The sequence below is a fragment of the Eleginops maclovinus genome, chromosome 20 (assembly GCF_036324505.1).
Source record: "Eleginops maclovinus isolate JMC-PN-2008 ecotype Puerto Natales chromosome 20, JC_Emac_rtc_rv5, whole genome shotgun sequence".
NCBI classification, from domain to species: domain Eukaryota; kingdom Metazoa; phylum Chordata; class Actinopteri; order Perciformes; family Eleginopidae; genus Eleginops; species Eleginops maclovinus.
Window position 1 is genome coordinate 30489922 of NC_086368.1, and position 23817 is coordinate 30513738.

At 46.7% G+C, this 23817-nt stretch overlaps 2 protein-coding genes across 4 annotated transcripts; one reads left to right on the forward strand and one right to left on the reverse strand.

Annotated features, from left to right (window-relative positions):
* Positions 1 to 1407: 1407 nt before the first annotated feature.
* On the reverse strand, positions 1408 to 8500 carry gdf5 (growth differentiation factor 5). Its single transcript, XM_063911441.1, has 2 exons — positions 7552 to 8500; positions 1408 to 2938 (listed from the first exon to the last, which is right to left on the reverse strand). The coding sequence occupies exons 1-2, from the start codon at positions 8162 to 8164 to the stop codon at positions 1959 to 1961; spliced, it is 1593 nt and encodes a 530-aa protein (XP_063767511.1). The 5' UTR covers positions 8165 to 8500; the 3' UTR covers positions 1408 to 1958.
* Positions 8501 to 12239: 3739 nt separating this feature from the next.
* LOC134883563 (E3 ubiquitin-protein ligase TRIM39-like) lies at positions 12240 to 23460 on the forward strand. Of its 3 annotated transcripts, XM_063911980.1 has the most exons (3): positions 12259 to 12364; positions 14170 to 14339; positions 21525 to 23460. In XM_063911980.1, the coding sequence occupies exons 2-3, from the start codon at positions 14234 to 14236 to the stop codon at positions 22922 to 22924; spliced, it is 1506 nt and encodes a 501-aa protein (XP_063768050.1). In that variant the 5' UTR covers positions 12259 to 12364; positions 14170 to 14233; the 3' UTR covers positions 22925 to 23460. The 3 variants fall into 3 exon arrangements, with proteins under 3 accessions (XP_063768052.1, XP_063768050.1, XP_063768053.1); XM_063911982.1 differs by lacking the exon at positions 14170 to 14339 and having other exon boundaries at positions 12240 to 12364; XM_063911983.1 differs by lacking the exons at positions 12259 to 12364; positions 14170 to 14339 and adding an exon at positions 20165 to 20307.
* The last annotated feature ends 357 nt before the right edge of the window (positions 23461 to 23817 follow it).

Consider the following 23817-nt stretch of genomic DNA (forward strand, 5'->3'; position numbering starts at 1 on the left):
CCCTAGGGTCAGGGTTAGACAACAAAGACCCTAGGGTCAGGGTTAGACATCATAGACCCTAGCGTCAGGGTTAGACAACAAAGACCCTAGGGTCAGGGTTAGACATCATAGACCCTAGGGTCAGGGTTAGACATCATAGACCCTAGGGTCAGGGTTAGACAACAAAGATCATAGACCCTAGGGTCAGGGTTAGACAACAAAGATCATAGACCCTAGGGTCAGGGTTAGACATCATAGACCCTAGGGTTAGGGTTAGACAACAAAGATCATAGACCCTAGGGTCAGGGTTAGACATCATAGACCCTAGGGTCAGGGTTACGGCTGGGCACCAAACAAATAGAGACTTTGTTGTTTTCGTCATCACTTCCTGTTGCAGCCGCCACGTTTCTAAAGGACGCTGTTGTCTTCTTGCATTCTTCCAAAACCTGATCAGCGCTGATAACGTCTTCCAAGTCTGTCTTAAAACAGCTATCCAAACCCTACCCACCCCCCCCCCCCCCTCACAGGTTTAGATGTGGTGTTACACACTCAGTGCTGCACTGCCTCTCTAAACTTTGGCTTTGTGAGTTCAAGTTTTCAGAGAGGGGGAGGGGGGGCAACACCGCTTGCATGCCTCAGCTTTAATTAAAGGAAATGCTCACATCACTCCGTCCAAGAGAAACAAGACGGACAGGTGCACTCGCTGCTGCCTTTCAGAAACAAATCTGCAAGTCTGAGTCTTACGGGTCAACGTTTTAAGACGGTGTTCAAACTGAAAAAGGTTCTTCTGTACCTTTGGATTCTGGGCTGTAAAACTCTTCTTTTTTTACAACAAATAAGAAATAAGGTCTGTGTTTCACACAAGCTGAATCAATAGCTCATCAATAAATATGTCACTAAATACCCCACTGGTGAATTTAAAAATGGAGGTTGCTAACAATTGTGTAATTGAGACGAATACGCCAAATCTTGCCCAACATTAGTCGCCTTTAGCTTAGCGGTGGAGACGTGAAGTCATGTGACCGTGCTGTAGTTCCTTTATAGCCCAACATTAGCCGCCTTTAGCTTAGCGGTGGTGACCTGAAGTCATGTGACCTACGCATCCTGAGGAAGCTGTGTCCAATGGAAAAATACCATTGGATTATTTTTGTGGAGGGAACCAGGGAGATGCTAATCTCTGTAGAAAACATGGTAGATCAAATGTTCCTGGATTAGATGAACTGACAGTGATTGGGAAGGATGGTGTTTTTAAAACTTGTTCTCCTAACGCTTTTTCATCACCTAACTTATTCACCCAAACATGACAACCAACCTAAAACCAAACCCAGCCATCCTCGGGTTAATTTGGCATCTGGAAATCTTACGAATTCCTTTGATAGTTTAGTCTACAGAGTCTTTGGGGGGGGCAGAGGTTCAAACTGATAGGAGTTTGGAACTCAGTCAATTAGACATTTTTTATTGAAGAGTAGTTTATGCAACTTTCCCACATTTGGAGCAGGTCAGATCAGCACTTCATCACTGGCCTGTATTTATACATCAGAAATTCTTTACATGCTTCGTAGAAAAACTCTCGGATAAGACGCACAAAAATACTCCTCATTGTTCATGTGAACGGGAAAAGTCACACTGGCAAATAAGTGCTGGAAGAAAGGGCATTTCTGAGTATAATATTTCAATAGCATTTCTGTTACACGCAGACTTTGTACACCAATCAGAACCAAGACATACATCTGAAAAACAAAAGAGCCCAACGTGAGAGCAAATCCAAAGGGTTGTTTCTGGCGTACACAAGTTTCATCGGGTGGGTGTTAAAGAGCATCACCTCCATCAGTGTGTCTCTCTCTGTTTAGTCTTGAGCAGTGAGAGCCGTCTGTGGTATGCAGACCAAGTCCACTTGAGTCTGAAGAGGAAAGTCTGTTGCAGAGCAGAGAGTTACGGTCCCAGTTCGATCAGACTTTCCTCCAGAGTCTTTGTCTCTGCTACCTGCAGCCACACGACTCCACCACCATGTCCTCATACTGTTTGTAGACGACGTTATTGGCCGAGTCAATGTACAGTATGCTGATCGGGCTGAGTCGCGTCGGGACGCAGCAGGTCGGCGGCGTGGACTCCGGGTCCATGGAGTTCATGAGGGTCTGAATGATGGCGTGGTTGGTGGGCTCCAGGTGCGAGCGGATGGGGAAGTCGCAGACGCCGCCGCAGTGGAAGGCCTCGTACTCCAGCGGCGCGATGATCCAGTCGTCCCAGCCCATCTCTTTAAAGTTCACGTGGAGTCGTCTCCGGTGGCAGCGCGGCCTCGTCTGCGGCTTCACCAGCTGGTTCTGGGGGAGGGTCTGCGGAGGCGGGTGCTGCTGCAGGTTTTTTTTAGCCCCCCTTACGACTGGAGCCCGGCGCATTCTCCGCTGCGTGACCAGGTACTCGTAGACGGTCTTGTTGTCGTGGCCCGACCGCGCCTTGATCTCGTTGTAGAAAAGATCTCGCTTCTTGCTTTTGCCGAACGCCAGGAAGAAGGCCTTTTCCTTGTTGGTCCGGCCGGGTCGGGCGAACCCGAGCGAGCGCAGGTCGAGGGGGCGACCGCCTCTGTGCTCCAGCGCCTCCAGTTCAAAGCACAGCTGCTGGAAGTGCTGGTTCTGCTGGGTTTTGAAGCCCTTGAAGACCTTCCAGGCGTCGAACACTTCCCACTTGTTGCCGAACCCGCCTCCGCCGAGCAGGTCCTCCGAGGTCTTGGTCTGCAGCAGGACGGCTGCTTGTTTACCTGAGGCACAGGTGTACAGCTTCAGGCACGGGGACGACGATCCCCCGCCCCCTCCGTCGGCGGCCGGGGATCCCGGGGAGGCCCTGCGGGGGTCAGACGGGCGCTTCCTCAGGACGCGTAGTTCGGCCCCCAGGAGCCCGTCTCGATCCAGAGAGCTGACGTTGAAGTGATACCTCTGCCGCCTCAGCTGGGGCCCTCGCTCATCTGTGGGGGGGGGCAGGGACACAAACAGAGTTACAGCTCACACGGGGGGGGGGGGGGCGTTCATCTGTCTGCATTTCACATGTTTCTTGTTAGTACAATAAGCTCTGTTCACTCAACAACTTCTTTATGAAGTCACACGAACAAACACCAGTTAGTGTTTATTTTCGTGCTCTCAAAAAGTATTACTTTGTTTACTTTGTTTGTTGTTGTTTACTTTGCTGTTTGTACTATATGTTAGGACTGCCTTGGAAACATCACAAGGGTTTACACAGTTTAGTTCACGTAAAGCATTTCCTTTCACATCTTTAAAGTTGACCTCTAACCCGTTCACTCTCTTGCACTCTTTCTACTCTCTTTCTTTTCGCACTATTTCTTCTGCTTCACGTCTTATATATATTTATGTTGCATTGCTGGAGGAGCCTGCTCTATGCAGCGTAGCTACTGTGCATATGACAATAAAGCCACTGGACCAATAAGAAAATACTGTTGCAAATATAAAGAAGGAATGATTCTGTATTTATAAAGAACGTTCCACCACAAGGTCATTTCAAAAGCCAAATTAAAAGCATAAGATATGGTGCAACAGAAACACAACAGGGATTTAAAGCCAAGTAAATAAATAAATAAAACCAGTAAAAAAACTGATTTTGTTTTAATGTTCCGAAGGAAAAACATCTGATGACCACAACGCAGGAAACTGAATATCTCTTGGTTTTGAAAACATAACTTCGGTCTGTGGTAAATGTGGTGGGTAGTTGCAACCCCAATGCACACACACACACACACACACACACACACACACACACACACACACACACACACACACACACACACACACACACACACACACACACATAAAGAAGGAATGACCTGAATGGTGTGGCTTGTAATGTTTTCTTTGGTTGTCAGTGACGGATACCAGTGAACATCCGTGTCCAAATGAAATCTAGTTACCGACAAACACACACACACACACACACACACACACACACACACACACACACACACACACACACACACACACACACAGCTCACTTCTTCTCACGTCATTCTATCAAGAACTTAAGCTTGCATTGAAAAGTACATCAGAACCAGACAGAGACCACAGCGGACTGTAAACAGGCCTCGTATTATAAACCTGCAGCTATTTAACCCACCATAGACTGCTAACCAGCATCTGCTGCAAACACACACACACACACACACACACACACACACACACACACACACACACACAAAATACATCTGATTAAAGCTCAAACTAAGAGGAATTTGTACTTTTAAAACAAATGTAAGACTTGAGTTTATTATATGTATTAAAGAGTCCTCTCCTGCTGATGTTCAGGTGTATATCAGTATGTAGTGTCTCTACTTTAAAGAGTCCTCTCCTGCTGATGTTCAGGTGTATATCAGTATGTAGAGTCTCTACTTTAAAGAGTCCTCTCCTGCTGATGTTCAGGTGTATATCAGTATGTAGTGTCTCTACTTTAAAGAGTCCTCTCCTGCTGATGTTCAGGTGTATATCAGTATGTAGAGTCTCTACTTTAAAGAGTCCTCTCCTGCTGATGTTCAGGTGTATATCAGTATGTAGTGTCTCTACTTTAAAGAGTCCTCTCCTGCTGATGTTCAGGTGTATATCAGTATGTAGTGTCTCTACTTTAAAGAGTCCTCTCCTGCTGATGTTCAGGTGTATATCAGTATGTAGTGTCTCTACTTTAAAGAGTCCTCTCCTGCTGATGTTCAGGTGTATATCAGTATGTAGAGTCTCTACTTTAAAGAGTCCTCTCCTGCTGATGTTCAGGTGTATATCAGTATGTAGTGTCTCTACTTTAAAGAGTCCTCTCCTGCTGATGTTCAGGTGTATATCAGTATGTAGAGTCTCTACTTTAAAGAGTCCTCTCCTGCTGATGTTCAGGTGTATATCAGTATGTAGAGTCTCTACTTTAAAGAGTCCTCTCCTGCTGATGTTCAGGTGTATATCAGTATGTAGTGTCTCTACTTTAAAGAGTCCTCTCCTGCTGATGTTCAGGTGTATATCAGTATGTAGAGTCTCTACTTTAAAGAGTCCTCTCTTGCTGATGTTCAGGTGTATATCAGTATGTAGAGTCTCTACTTTAAAGAGTCCTCTCCTGCTGATGTTCAGGTGTATATCAGTATGTAGTGTCTCTACTTTAAAGAGTCCTCTCCTGCTGATGTTCAGGTGTATATCAGTATGTAGTGTCTCTACTTTAAAGAGTCCTCTCCTGCTGATGTTCAGGTGTATATCAGTATGTAGCGTCTCTACTTTAAAGAGTCCTCTCCTGCTGATGTTCAGGTGTATATCAGTATGTAGAGTCTCTACTTTAAAGAGTCCTCTCCTGCTGATGTTCAGGTGTATATCAGTATGTAGAGTCTCTACTTTAAAGAGTCCTCTCCTGCTGATGTTCAGGTGTATATCAGTATGTAGTGTCTCTACTTTAAAGAGTCCTGGGTCACTTTGTCCCGAACAGTACCAAAGGGTGCAAAAAGCGAACATAACATAAGGTTCCACGTTGAATTGACGCCTCCTTCCAAAAACTATTTTTGACTGTTAAACTGTTAAATGTATAGCCAGGATTATTTCTCGTTAAACTTTTTGGCTTTCTTTAATATTCGAGTGAAATATTTACGACTTAAAGCAGGTTTCCAGGGGCCAGAGCTCATGCCTGTAGCGGTGTATATTTATACTCGTGTATGTATATGTTTGTGCTGAGGCGTTCAGGGTCTGTGTGTTTCTGGCCATCTGGTGAGTCGCTGCTGCTCCAGTGATCTACGGCCTCAGGAGTGTAAATAAACACTCCTGCAGCCACAAGTAGGCTGGCCCCCCGGTGTCATGTTGTCTTTACGGTGTAAAACTGTTTAAAACAATGTTTAAATGACCAGGGTTTAATATTTCTAGCCCCGCTAAAGGTTTACATTTCAAGCACTTAATGTACTTTTAATTTGGGCTTTATTTGTTTAGTGTGTCCTCAGCAAATCGCTGGTGACCTCCTCCGCATGTGGAGGGCGAGGGGGGGAGGCTGACGGCTGACACATCAGTTCTCTTTCCTCCGTTTCTACTATTCCTTTATTTTGCCACATGTTGCATGGATGATTTCCATGCTTTCAGACCAGTTGAAGAAGGAAATAAAGCAGAAAAAAGGAAGGAAAGACTCAAGTACAGGTACAAAAATAAACTCAGACGTGATTATTTCAATCCTCCATCAGGAGAGACTGCAGGATCAGAAAGGATGCAGACCAGGGGACACTAAAGAGAGACGCACACAACTGGAGACCAGGGGACACTAAAGAGAGACGCACACAGCTGGAGACCAGGGGACACTAAAGAGAGACGCACACAGCTGGAGACCAGGGGACACTAAAGAGAGACGCACACAGCTGGAGACCAGGGGACACTAAAGAGAGACGCACACAGCTGGAGACCAGGGGACACTAAAGAGAGACGCACACAGCTAGAGACCAGGGGACACTAAAGAGAGACGCACACAGCTGGAGACCAGGGGACACTAAAGAGAGACGCACACAGCTGGAGACCAGGGGACACTAAAGAGAGACGCACACAGCTGGAGACCAGGGGACACTAAAGAGAGACGCACACAGCTGGAGACCAGGGGACACTAAAGAGAGACGCACACAGCTGGAGACCAGGGGACACTAAAGAGAGACGCACACAGCTGGAGACCAGGGGACACTAAAGAGAGACGCACACAGCTGGAGACCAGGGGACACTAAAGACAGACGCACACAGCTGGAGACCAGGGGACACTAAAGAGAGACGCACACAGCTGGAGACCAGGGGACACTAAAGAGTGACGCACACAGCTGGAGACCAGGGGACACTAAAGAGAGACGCACACAGCTGGAGACCAGGGGACACTAAAGACAGACGCACACAGCTGATTTACTTTAAGTACATTTTGATGAAAATACTTTCTACTAAGTACATATTTGTTTTCCCATCATCCCCTCTGGTTGTTACCTCATGCTCTCTCCACAGGGAGGATTTACTGCCTGCTTCCTGTGCCTCCTCTGGTGACCTGCAGACGGGAGTTTGACCTTCATCACCTCCTCTTCACTCACAGAACCCCCTCTCCTTCCCTCACTGACTCGCCTCCAGCAGCCGGTTATTCTGCTAAAGTGCATTTCATGTATTCATGTTTGTAGAACTCATGCTACTGTAACGAAATATTTACCAACTTGGGATCACTGAGGCCCATCTCCGGTCCTCCTGTTGTGTCCCTCCTCTGTCTGTTCCTGATTAATAACTCCATTCATCACCCCCTCTCATAGGATCGATGCCCCAACATATTTCAAACCCAAAGACCGATAAGCAGCATGTCAGGTGGGTGTGACGCTGCTAAACGTCCTTGTTGGTGTTTCCGTTTTTTAAACACAGAAAATAAACCAGTATTATATTGGTTCACCTTCACTTATACCAAGGTACCATTTGTGTTGATTTGGAAGAAAGGTTTGTGGCAATAATTAGGATTTTAGAGCCGTAAATGGACCAGTAAAACCATCAAGCAGCAGCAGGAAACATGCAGAGGGACAGGTCTCGGTGGAAGAGGGACCTGGAGGAGAGACAGCGGAGTTACCTTGTCCTCTGTCCACGAAACTGGTGATGGTGTTGGCCAGACCGGCCTCATGCAGCGCGCTGCTGTTCAGATCCCCGGTGGAGAGGGACCAGTACAGAGACAGCATGTAGTCGTGCGGGGTGACCAGCGGCTGTCTGTGCACCGGGCTCTGGACGGCTCTCTGTGGAGCCCCGGTGCGAACCGGAGGAGCAGAAACCTTCCCCACCTTTTTCCCCGGTGAGCCACCAGCAGCCCCGACAACAGTCCCGACTCCTTTCCCTGCTGCACGTGCGCTCAGAGCTGCAGGAGCTTTACGCACGGGCTCTTTACGCACCGGGCTGCCCGCGCGGTTCACCGTCACCACTGCACTGCGGGGAGGCGAGGATGCAGGAGGAAGTTTGCTTTTTATACCAGTCGTCTCTCCTTTTATTAGCGGAGGACCTGCACGGATCCGCGTAATCCTCGCGGGACTCACCGGGGACGGTTTCCACGTCCCGAGCACCGGTTGCCTTCCTGCGGCTGGTGCTCTGCCGGTTCTCCCTCCTGTCGGTCTGCTGAGGGAACCGAGGACGGGATGCAGAAAAACCAGAGTCCAGCAGCTGAGCAGAAGACAGACTCGCTTCACCACGTTCATCCTAAAGCCCTGATGCCCTCTGCCAGGCCGTCATGGTAATAAAGCGCAGAAATGTTCAGAAATAAAAAGGTAGTTTGGTGAAAAGTCAGAAGAGGGAGCAGTCCTGTTCCGCCCGACTCTCTCATCCTCTGAGTCTCCTCTCAGGGGTGAAGTGAACAGCTTCTCCCGGCGGCGGGCTGTGGACATGTGTAGTAAAAGCAAAGATGTGGACTCGGTGTTATTGGAAGCAAATCCTGCAGAGCTTTATTCTGCCAGCCGTCCTGAGTAGGAACCATGGTGCTGCTCCAGGCTGTGATAGAAGAGCAGAAACCCGGGATACAGCTGAGGACATGTGGACCCGCATTAAAGCCTCCGCGGCGCGACTCTGCTGCAGATCCGGAGAGAGACCTCTTTAAACCCCACTTTTTTTTTCCAAGAATGGCGTAATGCCGCTGCCTCCGTTTTTTTTCTCCTTCCCTAAAAAGTTTGAACTCCGTCCAGTGAAAATATTTCACTCTCTCTCTCTCTCTCTCTCTCTCACACACACACACACACACACACACACACACACACACACACACACACACACACACACACACACACACACACACACACACACACACACCAACCTGCAGGTGCTCCAAAAAAAATCCTCCCAACAAACCTGAGCGCAGGAATTGGAAACGGAATTCCAGCGAGCAGTTTTAATTACCCCGTGACGTCATGCTGTCCGGAGTCATTTAACAGCAATATTTCTTCCTCCCCTCTTTCCACCAGTGACTCACCCAAGCTGTTACACTAAATGGCACAAAACACCCCAAAACAACCCCCCCCCCCAAACGAAAACACAGGGAAAAAACTTGCATTATGTCATATGAACACACACACACACACACACACACACACACACACACACACACACACACACACACACACACACACACACACACACACACATACAAACTGTTAGTATATTTGAACTGAACTACTGAAGAAAAAAAAATCGATATTCCGTGATGAATCCAAGACATTCGAGCCGATTAGCTTTTGTATTGTTTTATAAATTTTACAGTTGCATTTAAGAACAAGGTACACGAGGTGTCCCTGAAGGCACCGTTCCCTACACTGCTACCTGGGCGCCATCCATATGGCAGCCCACTGCTCCTAACACTAGGGTGGGTCTCATGCAGGATGTATTTCCCCTCTGTGGGACCATTAAGGGATCCTTATTCTACTATAGATCCTTTGAATCTAAATGTCTTAAATATGTGTGGTTTTTCTAAACGTCTCCACCCTGAGGTTTTAATTTGCTCAACATCAGGAAACAAATGTACGGAGGCCTGCAGGAGCAAACGATCTACAACGGCCCAGACCTCTTCCATCATTAGAAACACTCTGCAGCTTCAGAAGGATGCAGAGATAGAAACTCAAATCAGAACTCACACAGAAACATCTGCAGCAGCTCTTCAACACATGCAGCATCTAGAGAGCATTCAGCAGAGGAAACATGAGCAGTTTACTAAAAGCTGCAGAAACCAAACGCTGCAAGAAGCTCCAACACAACGGAGACCAGGGGACACTAAAGAGAGACGCACACAGCTGGAGACCAGGGGACACTAAAGAGAGACGCACACAGCTGGAGACCAGGGGACACTAAAGATAGACGCACACAGCTGGAGACCAGGGGACACTAAAGACAGACGCACACAGCTGGAGACCAGGGGACACTAAAGAGAGACACACACAGCTGGAGACCAGGGGACACTAAAGAGAGACGCACACAGCTGGAGACCAGGGGACACTAAAGAGAGACGCACCCAGCTGGAGACCAGGGGACACTACAGAGAGACGCACACAGCTGGAGACCAGGGGACACTAAAGAGAGACGCACACAGCTGGAGACCAGGGGACACTAAAGAGAGACGCACACAGCTGGAGACCAGGGGACACTACAGAGAGACGCACACACAGCTGGAGACCAGGGGACACTAAAGAGAGACGCACACAGCTGGAGACCAGGGGACACTAAAGAGAGACGCACGCAGCTGGAGACCAGGGGACACTAAAGAGAGATGCACACAGCTAGAGACCAGGGGACACTAAAGAGAGATGCGCACAGCTGGAGACCAGAGGACACTAAAGAGAGACGCACACAGCTGGAGACCAGGGGACACTAAAGAGAGATGCACACAGCTGGAGACCAGGGGACACTAAAGAGAGACGCACACAGCTGGAGACCAGGGGACACTAAAGAGAGACGCACACAGCTGGAGACCAGGGGACACTAAAGAGAGACGCACACAGCTGGAGACCAGGGGACACTAAAGAGAGACGCACACAGGTGGGACCGGAGTGCTGGGTGACCTTCAGGGTCATAGAGTTGGTTGGACTCAGAAAGTCCATAAATGAAGTCACTGCTTGGACGTCTGTCCTGGGAACATCCACATTTGCGTTCTCCACGTTTTAAAGCTCCCCACCTTTCCCTGGAGGACTTGGTTTGATTCTTAAACTCTTTGTCAGTTTCGTTCCTGAAGCTTCAGCTTAGTGTCATAAATTGACCGTAGACCACGCTACGAATAATTAGCAGCCGAGAAGTTTGGGTTTGATTTCGGCCGTGGAGGAGGGTCTCTGGTGGTTTGTAACGGGAGCCGCTCAGCTCCGTATGAGGGCATGATGGACGAGCAGGAGTGATTGGATAATACGAGGCTGTCACGGATCACATCTAAAATCAGCCTGATGCAGTCAATCCAGCTCAACAGCTAACGGATGTGAGCTACAGCGAGCGGCAGGGCAGCGGGGCTCAGTAACAGCTTCATGTTTGATTTAATGTACATCACGGCGCAGGGTAACACACCCTGCTGCTTTCACACAGCACACTGTTGTTCTCCCTCAGCCCTTTCGATGCGGAGATGTCATTTATCTTCAACCACGACAGACTGACTTTATGTGCAGATCATTGAGGCCAAAACACATTAAGGACCAAGTCTGAGGATCAACTTTAAAGCTCTTCACACATCAGAAACTCCAACTCACAGAAAGTTTGACGAAGTGCCTGGAGGTGGTGCTAAGGTTAGCTAGCTTTTTGAGTGGTAGCTAACGTAAGCTATTCAACCAGTTTGAGTTAGCAAACATTAGCTAGCTTTTAGAGTAGATAGCTACTTAACAAACTAGCTAGCTTATGGAAGCTAGTTTGAGCTATAGATAGCCAATGTTAGCTAGCTAGCTTAACAGCACACTGACAGGTTAAATCGTCTCTGCTGAACTTGTTTTTATAAATGTCAGCAACCCAATTCCTCTGTACCGTTTACCGCGATTGCAGTGTTGCCCCTTCCATAATATCTCACATATAAAACCTCCCCATTTAACCAGTACAGATGGTACCCAGCAACAACTCAAATATTCAAGTGCACTCGACTTGAATACTACCCACTACCAGGTACTTATTCGAAGCCCAGGAGTCGATTCAAAAGAAACCAAGTGAAGCTCCTCTCATTAGTTTTAAAAGGAGTGTTTAATAAATGGATGCAGCGGTAGGTTTTACAAAAGTCTCACAGCTGTGGGTCAGTAGCTCAGAACACACTTGAACAGGCCCAAAACATGAATAGGGTTCACGAGGAGTTTACTGTCCGAGCAAAAAGAGATGGATTCCTTAGTTGCATTGCTCTTTGTCCAGAGGTCGCCTCGTCGTAAGTCGTAACAGTACTTCCGGTCAGTTTAGTGACTACGTGGCATAGAGTCATCTCCCTCCTTAGGGTATTACAGCGTCAACAAGGAGAATGAATCATTGTGTGTTTAATGTATAACACCACAAGTAATTCCCCCATTTGACAGTTGAACAGGCTGTCAGTTCTATCTTTTGTTAAAGCAGTGTGTCACATTAAATCATATGAATACAGCAGAAATACTAAAACTACACTTTAACACACCTCACGCATGTTTTGTTTTAAAGTTTTAAACGTATTTTTGAAGTGCTTATCTTGCCAACCCTTATCTGTCTCTGACCCACTTACCCCCCCCCCCCCTCATCATAACTTGTGCAACAGCCTGATCCACAGTATTACTCTTCATATCAAGCAATATATCAGCACTTTGGACGGAGACACTCCCTGAGTTACATCTAAGGATTGGACGATCAGATTCATGATCAGAACACCTTCCTCTGAGTTCAGCTACAGGAGAGAGAAGTGGAAACTACAACCTGCTGACCCCCCCACCCTGAAGGTGAGTCTGAAAACACCTCTCACTCTTCACTTAGAGGTAGCATTAACAAAGCATTAGTATTATGGTAGTATAACTAGTAGTAGAGTGTAAGTACTTTTAATGTGACTGTACAAACCTCTCCCTCTGACAGACCGGAGGCATTCAAGGCGTAAATTCTACGTCGATTAATCAGCTAAACGAGCTCTAAATTGAACCTGGTCCGTTGTCTGATGTCTGATTTAGAAGAAGAACAAACAGAAGGGGAAACAGTCCTTCGTGATATTCCTGATCAACAACTAAATCCGACGTCACAAAGAACCAGTAATGGAAGAAGAGCTCAGAGCTTTCTCTTTAGTAAATGTACTGCTTTCAAAATCTCACTTAAGTAGAAGTACACAAGTTCAGCATTAAGAAGTACTAGTACCAGAAGTAATGGCCAACTTCAGACTCTTATATCTTGAATTATTGTACTGTGGTTGTTGATGCATTCAGGTTACTATCACAGCTGGTGAATGTAGAGCTGATTTGAATGACCTCATATGAACATCTTCACCGATAATGAGATGTCAACGTTTATTTGATCTGTATTTATTTTGTATTCGCCAATGATCTTAATCCGAACAGTCACTATTAAAGCTGTCAGATGCATGTAGTGGAGTAAAAAGTACAATACCAGCAGACAAACTGTAGTAGAGCAGAAGTATTAAGTAGCACACAATGGAACTACTGAAGAGAAGTACTACGAAACAGTACTTAAATACAATAAGAGTAAATGTACTTTAATACTACCCAAACAGCCCACTACATGACCTCTCTAATAAAACAGTCTTGATGGAGTTAATCAGTCATTTTATGACCAGGATGAAGAAGCAGGTACATTATGATCCTGAAGAGAGAGAGAGAGAGAGAGAGAGAGAGAGAGAGAGAGAGAGAGATTTGATTTTTCAAACCACTTTTATTCACAAATAAATTCAACACTCCACATCAGAACAAAAAACAATTCAAAACAAAAAAACAATTCAAAACAACTTCAATTCAGGAATTGATTGAAAACCAGCTCATCATTCTCCACTGAAACCAAAGCATTGTTAAAGCTCCACATATTCTGAAACTCCCCCACATTTTCTGTCAGCTGAAAATAACTGAAATCAGTTTTGACCCTCGCTCTCACCATGCATTTGAAAATCAGTACAGCATTACAGGCCATCGAGTCCCCAACTTTATTTCTCCTGCTGAGGTAGATGGCCATTTTGGCCTGGCCCAACAAAAATTCAGGAGCTGACATTTACCCTTTTGTCTCTGGGTGTACCTGTAACCAAGGATGAACACTTGGGGGGAAAAAACCTCACCAAACAAAACAAACATCTGGGTCAGTAACTGAAAGAGACAAAGGAGTCGATCACATTCTGAGAAACAGTGGAAGATGGTTTCCCTTTGGTCACAGAACGGACAGGTGTCAGAAACAGCCGGGTTGATCACTGAAACAAAGGCATTGACAGCAACAGCGCCGTGCAGAATCCTCCACTGTAGATCCCCCAGCCTCTTTGTCAGCGGGGGCTTGTACAGCGATCTCCACTCAGGCCTCTGAGTCTCAGTCAGGGCCAGGTGGGCTCTCCACCGGGTGTCCACTCGGCCCTGCAGTCTGCTCTGGTTTAACACTTTGGTCATTAAATAATACATCCTTTTGTTGGACATGGTGCTAAACTTAAAATCAGTGACATTATTAAACCTTAACAGAAAACTATCACATGTGACGTCAGGAACACAAAGTATCTCTGGAAAAGAGTCATTTTCGTTAGCCTGAACGCAGCCCCTCTGCTTGCCAGGTGAACCAGTCCATGTCCCCCTTCTTCCTTTGGCAGGAAAAGGACGCTCTGCGGGACCCAGTGCATGCGGTCCCAGAAGAAATCCACCATTAGCGCCTGCACCCTGGACAGCAGGTTTACAGGCGGGTCTGAACATGCCAACCGGTGCCAACCAGCATGGAGGACACAAGGTTATTCAAAATCAAAATACGCCCCTTAAAAGAAAGTTTTGGAAGGATCCACTTCCACTTCTTTAATCGGCCTTCCACCTTTTCCACGAGCCCGTCCCAGTTTTGTAAACAAAAGGTCTCGTCACCGAGATAAACACCCAGCTACTTCAACCCTCCCCTCTTCCAAACAAGGCCCCCAGGTAAAACTAGACCATGAAAGTGGCCTGCCCCTACTGCTAAGGCCTCACTCTTCCCCCAGTTTACCCTAGCAGAAGACAGCTTGCTAAACACACCTACAGTCTCTGTTAGAGCATTGATATCCTGTTGAGTTTTTACAATCACCATTACATCGTCTGCATACGCAGACAATTTAAGAACGTGATCGCAGCCAGGAAAAGAAAACCCATGTAGTTTGGACCTAAGGTTGTGTAGGAGAGGCTCTATGGCCAGGGAGTACAGCATCCCAGACAAAGAGCAGCCCTGTCTGACTCCTCTCTCGGCTTTAAAAGGAGCACCCAAACTACCGTTAATCTTCAGTACACTCTCAATGTCCCTGTACAAGACCTGGATCTTGGCTATCAGACCAGAGCTGAACCCAAAAGCCTTCAGCATCTGCAACAAGTACTGGTGCTCAACTCGGTCAAAAGCCTTTTCTTGGTCCAGAGAAATCAGACCAAGCTTACAGCCCAATGAACTGGAGAGGTCCAAAACATCTCGAATCAGAGTACCGTTGTCAGTTATCAACCTGCTGGGTACACAGTATGTCTGGTCTACATGAATGACATGCTCCATCACTTTCCTCAGCCTCGTCGCCAACACTTTGGAGAGCAGTTTGTAGTCGGTACAGAGAAGGGATACAGGACGCCAGTTCCGAAGCTCCTGCAGGTCTCCTTTCTTGGGGAGGAGAGTGAGCACCGCCCTCATGCAGCTCAGAGGCAACCTCCCCTTACTGAGACTGTCCCTGAGGACATCCAGCAGGTCATCACCCATGACAGGCCAGAAAACCTTATAGAAGTCTGCAGGCAGGCCGTCTATGCCAGGAGCCTTCCCACTCTGCATGCTCTGCAGGGCCTCCTGCAGCTCCTGGGCAGAGAGCTCAGCTTCCAGGTCTGCGCTGTCCCCCTCAGGGACCTTAGGAAGGCCTTCAAAGAAGGACAGCACTGCCTCTGGTTCTGCCTAATCTGACCTGTAGAGCTCTCTATAGAACCTGACAGCACACTGTTGAATGTCGGCCGACTCCTGAAGCAGCTGCCCAGTGTCTGACCGCAGGGAGTGCATCAGCCTCCTCTGACCGTTCCTGCGCTCGAGACCGAAGAAAAAGTGAGAGGGAGCATCCATTTTCACGATGTTCTGAAACCGGGATCTGACCAGAGCACCCTGAGCAGAAAACCCCAGCAGGTCGGACAGAGCTGCATTTCTACTTTTGAAAACCTCAACATGTTCTCGCTCTCCTGTGGAGTCTGCCAATCCCTGCAGCTCCACCACTTCCCTCTCCAGAGCCCTCAGAGATCTAGCCATGTCCTTGGTGACATTGAGAGTGTACTGCAGGCAAAGCTGTCTGATTTGGACTTTCCCCACATCCCACCACTGCTGAAGACTACTGTACTCACTCTTACACTTACGGTAGTTTTGCCAAAAAAATGTGAAGACTGTTTTAAAATGATTATCAGCCAACAGAGAAACATTGAAGTGCCAATACGCACTATTGCACTTCACGTAATTAATAAAAACTGAAACCTGAACAAGGGAATGGTCAGAGAACCCAACAGGACTGATGGAGCAGCTCCTGCTTGTGTTCATGTGGTGGTTAAAGCAGTACACTCGGTCCAGTCTGGCTAGAGACAACAGATTGTCCCTACAGTGCACCCAGGTGTACTGCCGCTGGCCCGGGTAAAGATGCCTCCAAATGTCACAGAGCTCGAAAGACTCTGTGATCGTCATTAAAGCACTCCTAGAGGCAGCATGCGGTTCCCAGTGGTTCCTGTCCAGCACAGGGTCTTCTGTGCAGTTAAAGTCACCCCCCAGGAACAGATACTCCTCACTACTGCAGGTGCTAAGGGCATGCTTCAACTGCTCAAAAAATAAAAGTCCTTTCAGAGCCCACACTGGGAGCAAAAATATTAATAAAACATATTTTGACCTTCTCGAAAACAGCATTTAATTTCAGCAAGTGACCTGGAATGACGTCCTCAACGGTGCAGGAAAAGGGTGTGAAACCTCTGGCAAAGAAAATAGCAACCCCTCCACTATTGCTGCATTTATGGCTGAAGAAGCCCTCCCCACTCCATGCCCTCCTCCAGTCACTCTCATTGTCAGCAGTGCTGTGAGTCTCCTGGAGAAACGTCACATTTAGACTCTTACTCTCCATTAAAGAAAACAAAGATGCTCTCTTGGCATCCCCTCGAGCACCGTTAATATTCAGAGAGCCCAGCTTTATGTCACCCATAATGAGAGTATAGCTGCATCCTAACCAAGTCAAAACGATAACTGAAAAAAAGGAAAGGAGAGAAAAGACAAACAACATGTACTTAATCATGACTTCCAGCAGTTTCTTCTCGTATCTTCAACAGTATTTTCCTCAGCCTGTAGATCTCCTGTTCGCTGAAAGTAAAGGCCCAAGGCCTGCTGTGCGCCGCATGAGAGCCCTAGCAGAGTCATGAAACATCAGCTGATCAACAAAAAAATCCTGCACCCTTACCGCCTTCCTCCCTTTAGTATCCTTCAGGAAGCCTCTGATCCTCTGGAAGGAATACTCCTCACCCCTGTCTACCTGCATACTTTCACTGAAAGCCTCCCTGTCACTGTCACTGTCCTCCGAGTCCTCTGAGAGTCCCTCTGGCTGAGAGGAGCACAGCGACTCTGTCTTCAACACCTTTTTTGTTTGGGCCCCGTTGTTGTTGCACACCTCTGCACTTTTTCTTTTAACTGGTAATTTCAGCAACTCCTCATCCATGATGACTTCCTCCAAAACAGATTCAGCCACCCTGGCTGCGGTGTGCCCACTGTCCCCGAGTGAGTTACTGAGTGAAGTGACAGCCGGCCCCTTCCCCTCCGCAGCGTTCCCAGCCCCCACCACAGCAACGGGAGCAGCGACAGGCGCCACCGCCACCGCCACAACGACAGGCGGCACTGCTACCGCTCCAACGACAGGCAGCACCGCCACCGCCCCAACGACAGGCGGCAACGCTACCGCTCCAATGACAGGCGGCACCACCACCGCCCCAACGACAGGCGCACCCGCCACCGACCCAACCGCGAAAACTAAGAACCAAGTTGAGTTCCCCCTCATCCTCCTTTAGGATCATAAGCACCTGTCTCCTGAAAGAAACCACGTGCTTAAGGTGCGGAGACTTGCAGCCGAGGGGGATCATTTTTATTGGAGACACAAGCTGCCCGTGCCGAGCCAACTCTCTCTCCAACAACTCGTTCCGCAGAAACGGGGGTACATTTGATATTACCACTTTTTTCGCGGGAGTGGCAAGGGGTAGCACGGGTAGCGGCGTCCCTTTAACCACTATCCCGCTCTCCACCAGCTGATTAGCTTTCTCAGTGCTGTCCAAGAAAATAACCACAGCACTGTTCATCCGTGAGGCAGATTTCACCCTGCCATATCCCACCACAGCACCCACAGCCAAACTACACTCCTCTACCGAAACACCGCCAGGTGGAGAGAGCTTGACGGCGTGCTGGCGAGTCAGCTTCTCCAACCCGGAGCTGCTGCCACGAGACGCCATGCCGAGCCGAGAGGCTGCGGTAGCAGCCGCCTGGCAAACAAATCACCAGTGCCACCAAACAAACCCACCAAACAACCCACCAAACAAACCCACCAAAATTCGGTGACGTGATGCACAAAGTTATACACAATCACCCAGTGAAAGAAACAAATGTTTAAAAGGGTTTGAAAAGTTACGAAACCGATTATCACCACTCTCCGCTATACTCACCGATCCAACCAGAGAGAGAGAGAGAGAGAGAGAGACAGACAGACAGACAGACAGACAGACAGACAGACAGACAGACAGACAGACAGACACACAGACACACACACACTTCAAAATGAAGCTGGAGATTTGACATCAGACCCGTGAGTAAAAGTAGAAGTACTCAGGTCTTGTACTTGAGTAAAAGTAGAAGTACTCAGGTCTTGTACTTGAGTAAAGTAGAAGTACTCAGATCTTGTACTTGAGTAAAGTAGAAGTACTCAGGTCTTGTACTTGAGTAAAGTAGAAGTACTCAGATCTTGTACTTGAGTAAAGTAGAAGTACTCAGATCTTGTACTTGAGTAAAGTAGAAGTACTCAGATCTTGTACTTGAGTAAAGTAGAAGTACTCAGGTCTTGTACTTGAGTAAAGTAGAAGTACTCAGGTCTTGTACCTGAGTAAAGTAGAAGTACTCAGGTCTTGTACTTGAGTAAAGTAGAAGTACTCAGATCTTGTACTTGAGTAAAGTAGAAGTACTCAGATCTTGTACTTGAGTAAAGTAGAAGTACTCAGGTCTTGTACTTGAGTAAAGTAGAAGTACTCAGATCTTGTACTTGAGTAAAGTAGAAGTACTCAGATCTTGTACCTGAGTAAAGTAGAAGTACTCAGGTCTTGTACCTGAGTAAAGTAGAAGTACTCAGATCTTGTACTTGAGTAAAGTAGAAGTACTCAGGTCTTGTACCTGAGTAAAGTAGAAGTACTCAGGTCTTGTACTTGAGTAAAGTAGAAGTACTCAGGTCTTGTACTTGAGTAAAGTAGAAGTACTCAGGTCTTGTACCTGAGTAAAGTAGAAGTACTCAGATCTTGTACTTGAGTAAAGTAGAAGTACTCAGGTCTTGTACTTGAGTAAAGTAGAAGTACTCAGGTCTTGTACTTGAGTAAAGTAGAAGTACTCAGGTCTTGTACCTGAGTAAAGTAGAAGTACTCAGGTCTTGTACTTGAGTAAAGTAGAAGTACTCAGGTCTTGTACTTGAGTAAAGTAGAAGTACTCAGGTCTTGTACTTGAGTAAAGTAGAAGTACTCAGATCTTGTACTTGAGTAAAGTAGAAGTACTCAGGTCTTGTACCTGAGTAAAGTAGAAGTACTCAGGTCTTGTACTTGAGTAAAGTAGAAGTACTCAGGTCTTGTACTTGAGTAAAGTAGAAGTACTCAGGTCTTGTACTTGAGTAAAGTAGAAGTACTCAGGTCTTGTACTTGAGTGAAGTAGAAGTACTCAGGTCTTGTACTTGAGTAAAGTAGAAGTACTCAGGTCTTGTACCTGAGTAAAGTAGAAGTACTCAGGTCTTGTACTTGAGTAAAGTAGAAGTACTCAGGTCTTGTACTTGAGTAAAGTAGAAGTACTCAGGTCTTGTACTTGAGTAAAGTAGAAGTACTCAGGTCTTGTACTTGAGTAAAGTAGAAGTACTCAGGTCTTGTACCTGAGTAAAGTAGAAGTACTCAGGTCTTGTACTTGAGTAAAGTAGAAGTACTCAGGTCTTGTACTTGAGTAAAGTAGAAGTACTCAGGTCTTGTACTTGAGTAAAGTAGAAGTACTCAGGTCTTGTACTTGAGTAAAGTAGAAGTACTCAGGTCTTGTACTTGAGTAAAGTAGAAGTACTCAGGTCTTGTACCTGAGTAAAGTAGAAGTACTCAGGTCTTGTACTTGAGTAAAGTAGAAGTACTCAGGTCTTGTACTTGAGTAAAGTAGAAGTACTCAGGTCTTGTACTTGAGTAAAGTAGAAGTACTCAGGTCTTGTACTTGAGTAAAGTAGAAGTACTCAGGTCTTGTACTTGAGTAAAGTAGAAGTACTCAGGTCTTGTACTTGAGTAAAGTAGAAGTACTCAGGTCTTGTACTTGAGTAAAGTAGAAGTACTCAGGTCTTGTACTTGAGTAAAGTAGAAGTACTCAGGTCTTGTACTTGAGTACTTGATTAAGTAGGCCTAATAATTGATTTTATTTATGGCTCCTTTCAAAGCTCTCAAGGACACCTTACAGAGCATAATGGGACAGAACAGGCCAGTTTAAAAAGGTGGGTTTTCAGGCAGGATTTGAAGGTTGAGAGTGAGTCCATATTGCCGATGTCTTGTGGGAGAGAGTTCCAGAGAGGGGGGGGGGCAGAGTGGCTGAAGGCTCTTGACCCCATGGTGGTCAAGCAGGCAGAAGGTACAGTGAGTTAGAAGGCAGAAGAGGATCAGAGAACATGAGAGGGAGTGTAGGTGTGGAGGAGCTCAGAGAGATAATGAGGAGCAACATGTTAAAGCGGTATTTAACGATGGAGTTGTTGAAGAACCGGAGTGATATGATCCATGGAAGGAGTTCTGGTGATGATACGGGAGGCTGAGTTTTGGACGAGTTGGAGCTTACGCAGAGATTTGTGAGGAAGACCAGAGAGGAGGGAGTTGCAATAATCAATACGGGATGTAACGAGGGCGTGGGAGAGAATGGTGGTGCTGTTGGGTGTGAGTGGCGGGCGGAGAGGGTTAATATTGCGGAGGTGGAAGTAGGGGGGAGGGGGGCACTGTGGAGTTGTCAATGGTGTGAACAAGAATGTGATTTAGATCAAGGCTGAAGGCAGTGTTGAATCAGATTGATCAGAACACCTTGATTCGTCTCACAGCGGGTCAATTTACCGCTTTAACGGGCCCTTTGCACTCCCTAAGCACCAGTCCACAAGTCTCTGCTGAGCGCTACGAGACTTCCACTAGAGTCTACGACGGATGGTTCATGGGTTATAAAAGAGGGCAGGTCTAAAGTATGAGTACTCTTTCTGCTATGGCCACCTTTATCTATGCTGGAAAATATTACAGTGCATCACTCAGATGAAATCCTCAGAGAATAAGAGACTTGGTCTATTGATTTGAATACAGAGGTAAGGGAAGATGAACGGGAGCAAAGCCAGGGTTCAAACACCACATTTAGACTCTTACACTACTAATGGAATATGCATACTGATATAACTCCTTCTTTAATGCACTGCCCGAGTATCAAAGAACTCTGGGAAGATGTTCTGAGCACATTATCAGAAATAGTTTCCTCCAAACTTCCAGAATGCTGATAAATTCCATTATACGTCCATATTTTGGAAAAGGGTTTTATGCATTCTTATCTGAATTTGTATTTTGCTGGTAAAAATTAAATGCAGTGAAATATTTGTTAGAAAAAACACCACTCAAAGAGAATTTCAGTGAAGTCAGGAGAGGAGGGGGGAGCCATGACTGACTGTACTTCCTGTCTGCTGTGTTTCAGCTCCACTCAGAGACAACATGGCTTCCAGGTTAGAGCAAGACCTCTGCTGTCCGGTCTGTCAGGAAGTCTTTAGAGATCCTGTCATCCTGTCCTGCTGCCACAGCTTCTGTAGAGCCTGTCTGAAGAACTGGTGGGATGGGAAAGAAGTAAAGGAGTGTCCAGTTTGTAGGAGAAGACATTCAAAGGGATTACTTCCTCCAAACCTGGCTTTAAGGAACCTGTGTGAGACCTTCTTACAGGAGAGAGGTCAGAGGTCTTCAGAGGCTCTCTGCAGTCTGCACTCTGAGAGATTCAGACTCTTCTGTCTGGACCATCAGCAGCCAGTGTGTCTCGTCTGCAGAGATTCAAGAACACACACCAACCACAGATTCAGACCCGTGGATGAAGCTGCTCAGGATCTCAAAGAGGAGCTCCAGAAGTCTCTGCAGCCCTTACAGGAGAAACTGAAGCTCTTTGAAGAAGTTAAAGTGAAGTTTGATCAGACAGCAGGACACATGGAGGCCCAGGCCCGACGCACAGAGCTGCAGATTAAGGAGCAGTTTAAGAAGCTTCACCAGTTTCTGGAAGAGGAAGAGGAGGCCAGGTTGGCTGCACTGAGGGAGGAAGAGGAGCAGAAGAGGAGTATGATGGAGGAGAAGATGGAGGCTGTGAGCAGAGAGATAGCTGCTCTTTCACTCACAGTCAGAGCCACAGAGGAGGAGCTGAGAGCTGAAGACGTCTCCTTCCTGCACAACTACAAGGCTGCAGTGGAGAGGCTGCAGCGCCCCCTGCTGGAGGCTCCACAGCTGCCCTCAGGGACTCTGATAGAGCAGGCCAAACACCTGGGCAACCTCAGCTTCAACATCTGGAGCAAGATGAAGGACATGGTGTCCTACTCTCCTCTCATCCTGGACCCAAACACTGCTCATCCAAACCTCATCCTCTCTGAAGATCTGACCAGAGTGAGAGGAGGAGAGAGACAGGAACTTCCTGATAATCCAGAGAGGTTTGATCATTACTACTCTGTCCTGGGCTCTGAGGGCTTTACCTCAGGGACTCACAGCTGGGATGTCCAGGTTACAGACAGTACAGGCTGGTTACTGGGTGTGTTAGCAGAGTCTGTCCAGAGGAAGGGAGATAAACTCTCTGGATTATGGGGAATAAGTTTCTATGAAGGTAAATACTCAGCATGTTCTCCATCAGATCCACCCACTCCTCTCCTGCAGAAGAAGCTCCAGAGGGTCAGAGTGAATCTGGACTGGAACAGAGGAAAGCTGTCGTTCTCTGATCCTGACACTAACACACACATACACACCTTCACACACACTTTCACTGAGAGGATGTTTCCATACATTAACACTGCGGGTGAAGTGAAGGTATCACCAGTGGAGGTGTGTGTGACAGTGGGTCAGAGCAGCTAGAGATGAACAGGATCATTATATCTATGAGCTTTATCTCTCAGAGTGCAGTTCGTTCTGCCCCTTTCCGTTTATCACGACCACAACTCCAACTTCAAGTCCTGGTTTTTGCAGTAAAGCCTTTTATTCCCTCCGCTCTCGTCTCTATTGTCACTGATGCATTGTGGGTTCAATCCTGCTGCTCCTTCAGAGCCTAACCAGGTTTAGGGTTAGTTAAAGTTCTAGTACATTAAATCAATGTTTCACATTAATGTAGACAATTCCTTCAATCTAAAACTACATGATATGGATAGTGTGTGTATAATGTGTAATGTGTGTATAGTGTGTATAGTGTGTGTATAATGTGTAATGTGTGTATAGTGTGTATAGTGTGTGTATAATGTGTAATGTGTGTATAGTGTGTATAGTGTGTGTATAATGTGTAATGTGTGTATAGTGTGTGTATAATGTGTGTATAGTGTGTGTATAATGTGTAATGTGTGTATAGTGTGTGTATAGTGTGTGTATAGTGTGTGTATAGTGTGTGTATAGTGTGTATAGTGTGTATAGTAAAGATGATTCTGCTCTTAATGTTGTCCTTTCCTATGAAGGGTGGCCGTGTGTGTTTGGGTTCAGACTTTATATAATATTGTTGATTTAGCAACCAAATCTTTCTCTGCTCTTTCTACCTACCTATCCAGGTGATAGCCTGCCTTACGGCTCCTGACTCAACTGAATCCAAATATGCAACCACAGAAAGAAAAATGGAAGTCGTTCTGGGCTTTAACAGACACAGGAAGCAGAGCAGAGTCAACTCAGGGTTTTCAGGGACTGAGGTGAGAGATTGGGGGGATCCTGGGAGCGCTGGTTGTGGTATTTCCAGGAATCCTTCCAGAAGGGAGAAGAGGCATGGAGAT